Source organism: Panthera uncia (assembly GCF_023721935.1).
Source record: "Panthera uncia isolate 11264 chromosome C1 unlocalized genomic scaffold, Puncia_PCG_1.0 HiC_scaffold_3, whole genome shotgun sequence".
Classification (NCBI taxonomy): domain Eukaryota; kingdom Metazoa; phylum Chordata; class Mammalia; order Carnivora; family Felidae; genus Panthera; species Panthera uncia.
In genome coordinates, this window is record NW_026057584.1 from 50,316,462 (window position 1) to 50,329,264 (window position 12,803).

General features: G+C 34.2%; 1 protein-coding gene across 1 annotated transcript in view; it reads left to right on the top strand.

Annotated features, from left to right (window-relative positions):
• Positions 1 to 12,803, top strand: part of NCKAP1 (NCK associated protein 1) — a 108,456-nt gene that overhangs the window by 52,048 nt on the left and 43,605 nt on the right. The window contains exons 11-15 of the mRNA XM_049615378.1: positions 850 to 946; positions 1,597 to 1,703; positions 2,431 to 2,563; positions 5,126 to 5,207; positions 6,741 to 6,799. Of these exons, the coding sequence (XP_049471335.1) occupies positions 850 to 946; positions 1,597 to 1,703; positions 2,431 to 2,563; positions 5,126 to 5,207; positions 6,741 to 6,799 (478 nt within the window). The remainder of the gene's footprint in view (positions 1 to 849; positions 947 to 1,596; positions 1,704 to 2,430; positions 2,564 to 5,125; positions 5,208 to 6,740; positions 6,800 to 12,803) is intronic.

A 12,803-nucleotide genomic window follows, 5' to 3' on the forward strand; every position in this document is an offset into this window, starting at 1 on the left:
TCAGGGAGGTGTCATAATCCCTGTTTTATAGATGACAGGGTGAAACTAGGAGGGGTGTGTGTGTGTGGGGGGGGTGGGGGTGGGCAGAGGGTGCTGTTTTTTGCACCTATCAAAATCTTAAAACTTTGTTGGGACAGTGTGTATTTTGCATAGTGTGAGGAGTTGGAATACTTAGAACATTCTGTGATATTTTTTTCCACATTAATATGTAAGAGTAATTCTTTTAAATTTGCATTTTATTTTAAAAATACCTAGTGGTGAATATTTATGATTATCTTTTCCTCATCTTTCTGTTTTTGAAGATTACCAAATGATCTCATCCTAATATCTTTATTATATATAGCTCTTGTTTATTAGTCTTACCTATTTAATAAGAATATACTTAATAAAGTAGGATATAATCAGATATTTAATAAGTTGTGTTCATTGATTTTCTTTGTGGGGGTGACAGAAAATGTATGTAGTAGAACATTGCTTGTTTTCAAGGATTTCACAGTCCACTTTTATAAAGTGCTAGGCTAAATGGTATTAAAGTTGCAGACATTATTCAAAAATGGACATCTGGATATTGGGAAATGCTTCTTGAAGGGTTGGTCTTGAAGTTTGGGTAGGATTTTGATAGGTGGAGAGTAACAGAATAAACATGGTTATAAAAACACTGCAAGGAAGGCAAGGATAAACATAAGTTTGGAAAGTCATTTAATGATATGACATACACATACAAGATATTTGTAGGAGCTTGTGCTTCCTAAAAAATGTTTGTAAATTGACCTGAAATGGTAAGTTATTTAATTGCCAATAATGATTTTAGTAGAAACAGATAAGTTATATTGATGTCTTTCCCTATAGTGGTTCAATGCACAGAGAAAGACGCAAATTTTTAAGATCTGCACTGAAAGAATTGGCTACTGTCCTCTCTGATCAACCTGGCTTGCTAGGTCCAAAGGTAATTGATTTAATTCTTATTTCAACTACAGGTGTACCGTATTAAAATGAAAAAAATTCGGGGCGCTTGGGTGGCTCAGTCGGTTAAGCGGCCGACTTCGGCTCAGGTCATGATCTTGCGGTCCGTGAGTTCGAGCCCTGTGTCGGGCTCTGTGCTGACAGCTCAGAGCCTGGAGACTGTTTGAGATTCTGTGTCTCCCTCTCTCTGACCCTCCTCCCCCGTTCATGCTCTGTCTCTCTCTGTCTCAAAAATAAATAAATGTTAAAAAAAGTTATAAATAAAATGAAAAAAATTCTATGTGAAATTTTACTAAAATTTGAATTCTTATTTAACTGTAGGTGTGCCAATTAAAATTTTTAAAAAATTCTCTATGGAAAACTGCTAAAATTTATATTTAACTGAGAATGAATTTGCTTACTTGACATTCATACATCACACCTTCCTGCATTTTTCTCACTTCATGTTTGAATGTGTGCTCCCCTTGATACCTGTCTCTAGGTTTTCTTCTGTGTTCTTGTTTTTGTCTTTGAACTTCATATTATCAGTTCTTGCCAGTGGCTCTCACTTAGACAAAGATTATGAATAGGTTTTGTTAATAATCTTGGCATGAGAATAAGCAAATGTTTTTTTTTTTTGTTTTTTTTAATTAGGCACTTTTTGTTTTTATGGCATTATCCTTTGCCCGTGATGAAATTATCTGGCTACTTCGTCATGCAGATAATATGCCAAAGAAGAGTGCAGATGACTTTATAGATAAGTAAGTTAGCAACATTTAAAGAGTTATTTTTTGAATATTTTGATGTATGGGATGTGGAATTTGGGGACATTGAAGTTAAATTATTTTGAAAACCTTTTTTAGAGCTTTTCACATTTCATAATAAAGGGATATTTGTAATACACCATTAGATGATATGAATTAAAATGCAGAGTCAGTGTTAGCTTAATATTAGGGCTTGTAATGTTTCCTAAACCTAGATGGTCATAAAGTTCTTATTTGTTTTCTTGCTATAACCAGTCATATTTTCTTTGGAATTCATTTTTTAAAATGATTCACTACACAAAAATTTAAATAAGAACCTTAATGAACCAAGTGTGTTATTTGAAATGTCTTTATCATTTTAGTACACAGTCCTTCAATAGGAATTAATTAGATAAATGAAACAGAAATAAGAGCTTAAAGAAAAATCTTAATTCTTCTAATCCTCTAATCCTCTTCCGTTTGTGATTTTTTTAATGATGTAATTTATGAGATACTCTAATTTTATTTTCATTTTGGGTTTTCCTTTATCAACTTTTTAGTCATAGCTGTTTTTTAATTTTTGCTTTCCATCATTGGAATGTCTTTAGGAAGGAATTGACATAAAATTATATTTAACAATGCTTTTTCTAAGAAAAAAACTCTTGTAGTAATATCAGATACATTTTATATTTTCCTTAATGATGAATTTATTTTTTGAAATACTTTTCTTGGATTTTTTAAAAAGGCACATTGCTGAATTAATATTTTACATGGAAGAGCTTAGAGCACATGTAAGGAAATATGGACCTGTAATGCAGAGGTATTATGTGCAGTACCTCTCTGGCTTTGATGCTGTTGTTCTCAATGAACTTGTGCAGGTAAAAACTGTCTCATGTTACTCTCCCTGTTGTTCCTTCCTTCCCTCCTTTCTAGTAACTGATTTGTTTGCTCAGTATAATCTAGTGCCAAGTGATAGATACAAATGTAAACAAGTCATTGTCCTATCTTGTTAAGGGGGATCATCACCCAGAGGGGAGAAAACATTTAGTTGTAGTCAAGTGTTGTAGCATAGTGTTATGCTTAAGTGTGTACAAAGCTCAGACTGAGCACAATTCAGGGAATGATTCTTTACCTGGCAGGTGGAGGTTGGTATACAGTGACCAAATTATAGAGGGCCTTTCAATAGAGGAGGTTAGTCATAAATCTGATTTATTACTTAGATTACTGTGGCTCAGTATGGATGATGGATTGCTGGGGGCCAAGGGAGGAAACAGAGAGATTAGAAGAGAGCTGATGAGAGCCTGAACTTGGACAGTGGCTATGGCAATAAAGAAGAGATGATGGAGACTTTATAATTGATAACCAAGTATTAGATAAAACACAGAAGATGAATCTTTTAGCATAGTATATTAGAAGATGACCAGATTTTTAAAACAAAATTCATCTAGATGTCCTAATAAGATTAAATGTCCTGATTTTATTTTCAATTTGAATTTTCCTCTATTGATTTTTAGTCTTTTTTTTTTTTTTTTGCTTTCCATGATTTAGTCTTTTTCATCTTAATATAGATTTATTTTTATTCCAAATAAGCTAACTATAAGGAAAATTATTTATTTTTTTTACTTCATTTATAAAATCAAGATGTCTAAAAAAGTTCTGTAAGCTAATATACAGTATAAAGGAAGAACAACACAAATTCTCTTTGTATTAAGATTATTCTAGGGGTGCCTGAGTGGCTCAGTCAGTTAAGTATCTGAGACTCTTTACTTCGGCTCAGGTCATGATCTCGTATTCATGAGTTGGAGCCCCACATAGGACTCTGTGCTGACGGTGTGGAGCCTGCTTGGGATTCTGTCTCCTTCCCTCTCTCTCAAAATAAATAAAAATAAACTTAAAAAAAAAGAAAAGACTATTCTAAAGCTACTGGTTTTCCAGAGAAATAACCATACTTTGAAATCCTGATTTTTCTTTTTGAAATCTACCTAAAAAATGTAAATGAGAAAAGAAAATGTCTTTCATGGCATTGTTTACCTTGAATTAAATACTCCTTATAGGTTACTATCCTGAATTGGTGTATTTTTTCCTTTATCCACTAGATGGAGCTCAGATGCTTCCTGTTTACAATGTCCATTAAAAAAGGTCTAGAAAAGCTGATTTTATCTCTAGAATGTTATTGCTTTGCTGTACTTCTATTTTAATAGTTACTACTTAACAGATAAACCAGAGGCTTTTGTGCTATCAGAATGTAAACCAGTCTCCTAGTTTCATGTCAGTTTGAAACTTGTTGTGGCTGGTTGTATATTTTATTAATTTTATAGGTTTATGTTACAGCATTAAAAATTTTAAGTCATTCCGTATCTTTTGGTGTCTTTTTCATCAACTGTATTTTAACAACACTAGGGAGATTAATGTCTTTTTTTCCTAGAATTATAGTACTATAAGTAGCAGTAATACTAATATTAATAATTGTCAGATTTATTGATATTTTATTACATCTATACAACAATCCTCTGAGGATAGGTATGGTTATCATTATTTGTTGAAGAAAATAGACTTTGTGTAACTTGCTCCGTATCACACAGTTCATAAGTAGTAGAGCCAGTATTTGAATTTAGGCTTTAGTTACAATGCGTGAGCTTTTTATACCATCTTCTGTTGTGAAGTACCTGCATAGTGTTTCTAACCATTTGGTAGGATTTAAATTTAGAACTAAGATTAACCTGTTAATATAGTTGATGAAATAGCTCTCAATTTTGTTTTTTGTGGTAAAATATACATTTTCTGCGTTAACTATTTTTAAGTGTACAGTTCAGTGAAATTATGTATGTTCACATTGTGCAGGTTTTGAAAATTATGCTGTTAGTGAGCTAAGCATTCACTTATTAAAAAATGTATTATTTATTATCAACTTCAGATGTACTTTATATGCTATTCATTTTTTTTAGCTGGCTTGAAAGGGATGTTTTTGGTCCTAATCTTACTGAAGTATAATACACACAAAGTCACCTATTTTCAGTGTACAGTTTGAATTTTAGCAACTGTCTGTGTTCGTTCACATTACAGCCACTATAGTCAAGACATAGAAAGTTTCCAACACTTAAAAGTTTTCTTGTGTACCTTTTTCTTGTGTACTGATGCTCTCTCTAAATCCCCGCCAACCATTCATCTCCTTTTGGTCACTTTTGCCTTTTTTTTAACAAAAAATTTTGTATAAATGGAATCATATACTATATAATCTTTGTTTTTTATTTCTTTCGGTTAGTATGTTTTTGAGATTCATCCATGTTAATGTATGTATCAACATGTCATTCCTGTTTAAGGCTGAAAAATATTCCTTAGTATGGATATACCATCTTGTGTATCCACCCACCAGTTAGTGGACCTATGAATTGTTTCCCCTGTTAGATGTTCTTAACATTATTTTTTGTTTCTTCTTTCAGAATCTTTCTGTTTGCCCTGAAGATGAATCAATCATCATGTCCTCCTTTGTTAACACTATGACTTCCCTGAGTGTAAAACAAGGTAAGTCTTTTAAATAAAAGCATATTTTCTTCTAATTAGGTTTTCAAATTTGATTTTCAAGGAGAGGATTTCACAGTTAATTTTTATAGACTCACTTATTTTTGGACATATTTAATCTGTTCTCTTTTGTCTTAGCTTTGTTCTCTGTGAAACAAAAGTTTCCAAAATGGGTGTGTGACATTTATAAAAATAATGAGAATTATAGCTTGAAATATTTTATTATTCAGCAGGTGAAAAAAGGCATTTTGTAATTAAAAAAAAACAACAACAACAAAGAAACATAATGAAGTGTATATGTGGTCCAAGCATCACCTGTGACAATAGTATGTACCATTGATAAAACATTTTAAAAATTGCCAGGCACTTATATTATCCTGTTTAGTCCACATCAATTTTAAAAAGTTCTTTATGCTTTTATTTGGTAGGTTTGGAAACTTAAGGTTTGAGAGTTAACCTCTCCATTATTTAACATGGTTTTCCCAAGCTCTAACAGGTATTAAGTGCTACTATAGGAATTTTAAGTTCCGATCTGTCAATCCCAAAAGTTAATGTCATATACTAGGTTGCTTCTTCATTATTTGAAAACTTCATTCCAACAGATTGGTGTTGTATTTTAGTTTTGTAACCTTTTAAGTAAAGGGTATCCAAATCCTTGAAAATTTGAGTAATAAATACATTTTAGTTTAATCAATATCACACTTAAGTAGTGAAACTGTTGTAAAGTTGGTTGTGATAATTTGGTTTATAAAGAGTTATTTTGAAGAACTTCACTCTGCTGTCCAAAGCTTTTGTTTACAGAATTCCTCAAGCTCTAGTCTAGCTTCTTCAAAATTGACATGTAAGCACACTTAGAAACAGTTTAGGAGAGAAGTCTGTACTTAACACTTCTCTTAGCATAACTCCCTCCTTCTATCAACATTTTTATAGGATTTGAGAATTACTGCCTTGTCTTAGCTATTAAATTATTTTTGGTTTTTTTTTAAGTGTACAGTTTAATAGGGTTAAGTGTATTCACATAATTGCTCAACCAGTCTCCAGAACGTTTTCATCTTGAAAACTGAATCTCCATAGCTATTAAATATCAACTTCTCAATTTCCCTCGCCCCTGATATCTGCCATTCTACTTTCTGTTTCTTTGAGTTTGATTACTCTAGGTACCTCATAAGTGGAATCATGCAGTATTTTTCTTTTTGTCACTGACTTATTTCACAACGTATGTCCTCAAGATTCAGCCACACTATAGCATGTGTCAGAATTTCCTTCCTTTTCAAGGCTGAATAATGTACCACATTTTGTTCATCTATTCCACTGTTGGTGGACATTTGGGTTGCTTCTGCCTTTTAGCTGTTATGAATAATGCTGCTGTTGTGAATAATGCTGAACATGGGTTTACAATGATCTCTTTAAGACCCTGCTTTTAATTCTTTTGTGTATATGGCCATAGTTGAATTATCTTGATCTTAAATTTAAAACTGTGATTATATATTTGTTGAAACATTAATTTGCTTTGTAATCTTTTTTCTACTGTTGTAGTTGAAGATGGGGAAGTATTTGATTTCAGAGGAATGAGATTAGATTGGTTTAGGTTACAGGTAAGAATAACTTAATTTTCATTGGCTTTCTGTTTGGATATTTACTATTTTAGCTAATATGGAAACATTACTTAGAAAAAAGTTCATTGTTGTATACCTGTTGAAAAGAGTAACCATAGCCTTGTATAACTGACCATAGTCTTTACCTCAGAAGAAACAGTTTTTTTATTAAGATGTAATTGACATAGAACATTATACTAGTTTCAGGTTTGCAACATCATTACATTAGTACTTATTGCAAAATGGTCACCATAATGTATCTAATTAACATCCATCACTACACATAGTTAGAAATTTGTTTTCTTATGGTGAGAACTTTTTTTTTAATTTAATTTTTTATTTTATAAAATTTACATCCAAATTAGTTAGCATATAGTGGAACAATGATTTTAGGAGTAGATTCCTCAGTGCCCCTTACCCATTTAGCCCATCCCCCTCCCACAACCCCTCTAGTAACCCTCAGTTTGTTCTCCATATTCATGAGTCTCTTCTGTTTTGTCCCCCTCCCTGTTTTTATATTATTTTTGTTTCCCTTCCCTTATGTTCATCTGTTCTGTCTCTTAAAGTCCTCATATGAGTGAAGTCATATGATTTTTGTCTTTCTCTGACTAATTTCACTTAGCATAACACCTCCAGTTCCATCCACATAGTGGCAAATGGCAAGATTTCATTCTTTTTGATTGCTGAGTAATACTCCAGTGTGTGTGTGTGTGTGTGTGTGTGTGTGTGTGTGTGTACATACACCACATTTTCTTTATCCATTCATCCATCGATGGACATTTGGGCTCTTTCCATACTTTGGCTATTGTTGATGGTGCTGCTATAAACATGGGGTTGCATGTGCCCCTTTGAAACAGCACATCTGTATCATGTGGATAAATGCCTAATAGTGTAATTGCTGGGTCTTAGGGTAGTTCTATTTTTAGTTTTGTCAGGAACCTCCATAGTGTTTTCCAGAGTGGCTGCACCAGCTTGCATTCCCTACAACAATGCAAAAGAGATCCTCTTTCTCCGTATCCTCGCCAACATCTGTTGTTGCCTGAGTTGTTAATATTAGCCATTCTGACAGGTGTGAGGTGGTATCTCATTGTGGTTTTGATTTGTATTTCCCTAATGATGAGTGATGTTGAGCATTTTTTCATGTGTCAGTTGGCCATCTGGATGTCTTCTTTGGAGAAACATCTATTCATGTCTTTTGCCCATTTTTTCACTGGATGATTTGTTTTTTGGGTGTTGAGTTTGATAAGTTCTTTATAGATTTTACATACTAACCCTTTATCTGATATGTCATTTGCAAATATCTTCTCCCATTCTGTTGGTTGCCTTTTAGTTTTGCTGATTGTTTCCTTCACTGTGCAGAAGCTTTTCATTTTGATGAGGTCCCAGTCTTTCATTTTTGCTTTTGTTTCACTTGCCTCCAGAGACGTGTTGAGTAAAAAGTTGCTGCAGCCAAGATCCAAGAGGTTTTTGCCTGCCTTCTCCTCGAGGATTTTGATGGCTTCCTATCTTACATTTAGGTGTTCCATCCATTTTGAGTTTATTTTTGTGTATGGTGTAAGAAAGTGGTCCAGGTTCATTCTTCTGCATGTCGCTGTCCAGTTTTCCCAGCACCACTTGCTGAAGAGACTGTCTTTATTCCATTGGATATTCTTTCCTGCTTTGTCAAAGATTAGTTGGCCATACATTTGTGGGTCCATTTCTGGGTTCTCTATTCTGTTCCATTGATCTGAGTGTCTGTTCTTGTGCCAAGATGAGAACTTTTAAGATCTATTTTATTAGCAACTTTTAAATATGCAATACAGTATTGCTGATACAGTCATCATCCTGTACATGACATCTGCAGGACTTATTTGTTTTATAACTGGAAGTTTGTACCTTTTGGTTACTTTCACCCATATTCCCCAACTCCAGCTCCCCATCTCTGGCAGCCAGCAGTCCATTGTCTACATCTATGAGTTCAGTTTTAAGGGGTTATTTTGTTGTTGTTATTTTTTCAAATTCCATATATAAGTGAGTTCATTGGGTCTTTGCCTTTCTCTGGCTTACGTCACTTAGCACATTGCCTTTGGGGTCCGTGCATGTTGTTGCAAGTGGCAAGATTTACCCCATTTTTTTGGCTGACTAATATTCTTGTATACACACACACGACACACACACACGCACACATTTTTTTTCACCACAATTTATCTATTTGTCCATCAGTTGCCACTTAGGCTATTTCCATGTCTTCTTGGCTGTTGCAGGTAGTGCTGCAGTGAACAAGCGTTTGTAGATACCTTTTTGAGTTAGTGTTTTCATTTCTTTCAGATAAATACCTAGAAATGGAATTAATTGGATCCTATGGTAGTTCGTTATATTTCTAATTTTTTGAGGAATTTCCATACTGTTTCCAGAGTGACTGCACCCATTTACATTCTCATCAAGAGTGCATGCAGGTTCCCGCTTTTTCCACATTTTTGCCTTGTTACCTCTTGTGTTTTTGATAATAACTTTTCTAACAGGTGTGAGGTGGTATCTCATTGTGGTTTTTATTTGCATTTCCCTGATGAGTAATGAGGTTTGAGCACCTCTTCATGTGCTTGTTAACTATCTGGATTTCTTCTTTGGAAAAGAATAACAAGCAGCCAGCTCACAGGCCATAGTTTACCATCCCCTGATGTAGTGCCAAAAGCTGTATTTCTGAAATGCAGAAATAAATGGTATTAGACTTTAAAACTTTTCATTTAATATATAACTCACTTAAATAGTTTTTAAGGGCTTTAAAATTCAAGCTTAAAATCTTTGTATATACTGTAAATTTAATGATGGCATTTAATTGCCCCTTAAATACTTCCAGTAATTATGTGGAAACTGTGGCTCAGTTTTTTTAATAACTGCATATCTTAAAAATACGTATATTTTAAAGTAATACTAATGTGTTCTCATTATAAAATGTCAGAAAACCCAGAGGTAAAGTAGTAGAAAATGAAAGTTTATACTTTTCCCAGTGTTATGCCCTAGAAATACTAACTTTTAATAAATGGTTTATATCTTTTTAGGTGTTCAAACAGTAAATGGGATTATACTATATATACATATGGTTCAGTACCACAGATTAATTTTTCATTTAATTAAAAAATTATAAGCAATATATGTTTGTGGAAGAAATTTTTAGATCAACTCAGTCTGGCTAAGGACTCCAAGAGCATAATTTTCTGGCAGTCTTCTTTATTTCCTGTGGTACTTTTGCTCTTAGGTTCTTTCCTTTCAACCTCAAAATACATAGGCACTTTTCTTGCTCTTGTTCTTTGTTCTATGATCACGTATTTTTAGAGATGATTTTATAAATGAGACCACAGGTATTAAGTAATTTGCCTGAGATTGCAGAGTTAGGTAATGGTAGATCCGGAAAGAAGACTTGAAATAGCACCGTCGCAAATATTAAATGTGCATATATAATACGTTGTTTTCTTCCTATTAAAAATGAAGTTTAGAGATTAAGGTTTCTTTGTTTTAACTAAAGTTGTGAAAAGTACAGAAGTAGATCATATGAGGTAAAAATAGAAGTGAAAATTGCTCTGCTAAAGAATATACACATTTAAAATTTTGAAAGTCACTCATTGTAAAAAAAATCGAACTATTTAGTATTAAGTCTCTTGCTGTCAGTTTGTGAGAGTACCTAAACCAACATTTGGGTTCAGAAAATCTTAAGAGATTTAGGTGCATTTCAAATTTACTCGTTATTAAATACTTTCAGGATTATTAAGCTTACTCATCTGAAGGATTCACTTGAGAATTTAGCTTGGTTTGGTCATATGGCAGAGTATAAAGCATTTGTTGTAAGCATTAAGAATATAGAATTGATACATCCCTGTGTGTTTTTTTTTTTTTTTAATTTTTATGAGATAATTATAAGAATATCACCTGCTGGGGCACCTGGGTGACTCAGTTGGTTAAGCGTGCAACTTCATCTCAGGTCATGATCTCACGGTTTGTGGGTTCAAGCTCTGTGTCAGGCTCTGTGCTGACAGCTCAGAACATGGAGCCTGCTTCGGATTCTGTGTCTCCCTCTCTGCTCCTCCCTCACTCATGCTCTGTCTCTGTCTCTCAAAAGTAAACGTTAAGAAAAATTAAAAAAAAAAAAATACACCTGCTATTTGATTCTTTCATGCGTTGTAGTCTTGCTTTTATCAGTTTGCTAGGGCTGCCGTAACGGAGTCCCAAAGGTGGATGGCTTAAACAACAGGAATTTATTGTTTTATAGTTTTGGAGGCTAGAAATCCAAAATTAAGGTGTTAGCTGGATTGACTCTGACAGCAGTGAGGGAAAATCTGTTTCATTCTTTTTCCCCAGCTTCTGGTGACTTGCTAGCAATCTTTGATGTTTCTTGGCTTGTAGATGAGTCAATCTAATGGCATTTGCTCTGTCTCTTTTCATATAATCTGTGCATATTTCTGGGTCCAAATTTTTCCTTTTTACAAGGACACCAGTCATATTGGATTATGACCCACTCTAATGACCTCATTTTTAAAAACTTGATTATCTCTGTGAAGACCCTATTTCCAAATCAGGTCACCTTCTGAGGTACTGGGGACTATGACTTCAATATATCTATTTTGTGGACACAATTCAGCCCATAGTGTTTCTCATAATCATGACTAGGACACGCAGTCATTTTCTACTGTATAACTCTTAAGTTTTAGGGACAGTAGGTAGGGCAGAGCATACCAAGGAAGGAAACTGGTATATACAACTTAGCCAGCGAAGTCTTCTCCATGGAAAAAGGGCAGAAGTGCAAGTTGGGAGGCAGTGGCCAGAATCCAGAAGTTTTGCATAGACGATGAAGAACAGGTTAACAGTGAAGGTTCCACTCCTTCATACTCGACCATACGATACAGGAGATAAAATATTGAGCAGTATTATATAATCTATAGAGGAGTACAGATCCTCTTTTGATGATGTTATTAATCTGGCTGTGGAGACAGGCATAACAGATACGGAAAAATTAAATAGCAGTTGAAAATCTAAAAGATTAACTTAAAAGAAGCCGCCGATAGGGTATGATTATTATTAACTACAGTTTTCTTAAAAGGGAGAAAGCTTTTTCCAAGTGGGAATTGGTAGTAATGACTTTATAGAGAAAGCATCATTTTGTCCAGACATTGAAGGATGGGTAGAAACAGGAAAAGGGCAACCAGTGAGGAAAGGACAAGTAAAGAGACTTCTTAGTGTTAAGTATTACTACAAGAAGGAACAGATCTTCACAAGAGATCTGAATGATCTGACTGATCAATGATCAGGTAGAAGGATACAAGTTAACTATAAGCATATGACCAGAGAGAGGTGTAGCATTCTGTAGATATCAGTAATTCTTTTTTTTTTTTTAATGTTTATTTTTGAGAGAGCATGAGTGGGGGCAGGGCAGAGAGAGGGAGACACAGAATCTGAAGCAGGTGCGGGGGCTCGAACTCATGGGCTGCGAGATCATAACCTGAGCCACAGTCAGACCTTGACCAACTGAGCTACCCAGGTGCCCCAATATCAGTAATTCTTGAGTAGAGCAGGGCCTGAAGGATAAGCAGTTGGGAGAATTTTATAGTTTTATGCCTTCACTGGAGTCCTATGCAATTTTGATTCTAAGGTCATTAGTCTCTTACTGGTCATTTTGATTTCTCTTTTTTTCTAATCTTTAAAGAAGAGTACTTTCTCTCTCCATGTATTCTTTGTCATTTTTTTCCTGTTTCCTAAGGCATCTTGTTCCCCTGTGTATTCCAGTAGTCTCTTAAAGCATCTTCAGTTATTTTCTCATTTGTCGTCTTCCCTCTGTCTTCAAATTTACTTGGGTTGTTCATATCTTACACTTTTATTTAAGCCTTTTTTTTAAATAACCTTCTCCTTTCGTTGTTGGCAAGTATTTCATTTTTTTTTTTAATATATGAAATTTATTGTCAAATTGGCTTCCATACAACACCCAGTGCTCATCCCAAAAGATGCCCTCTTCAGTACCCATCACCGACCCCCCCCC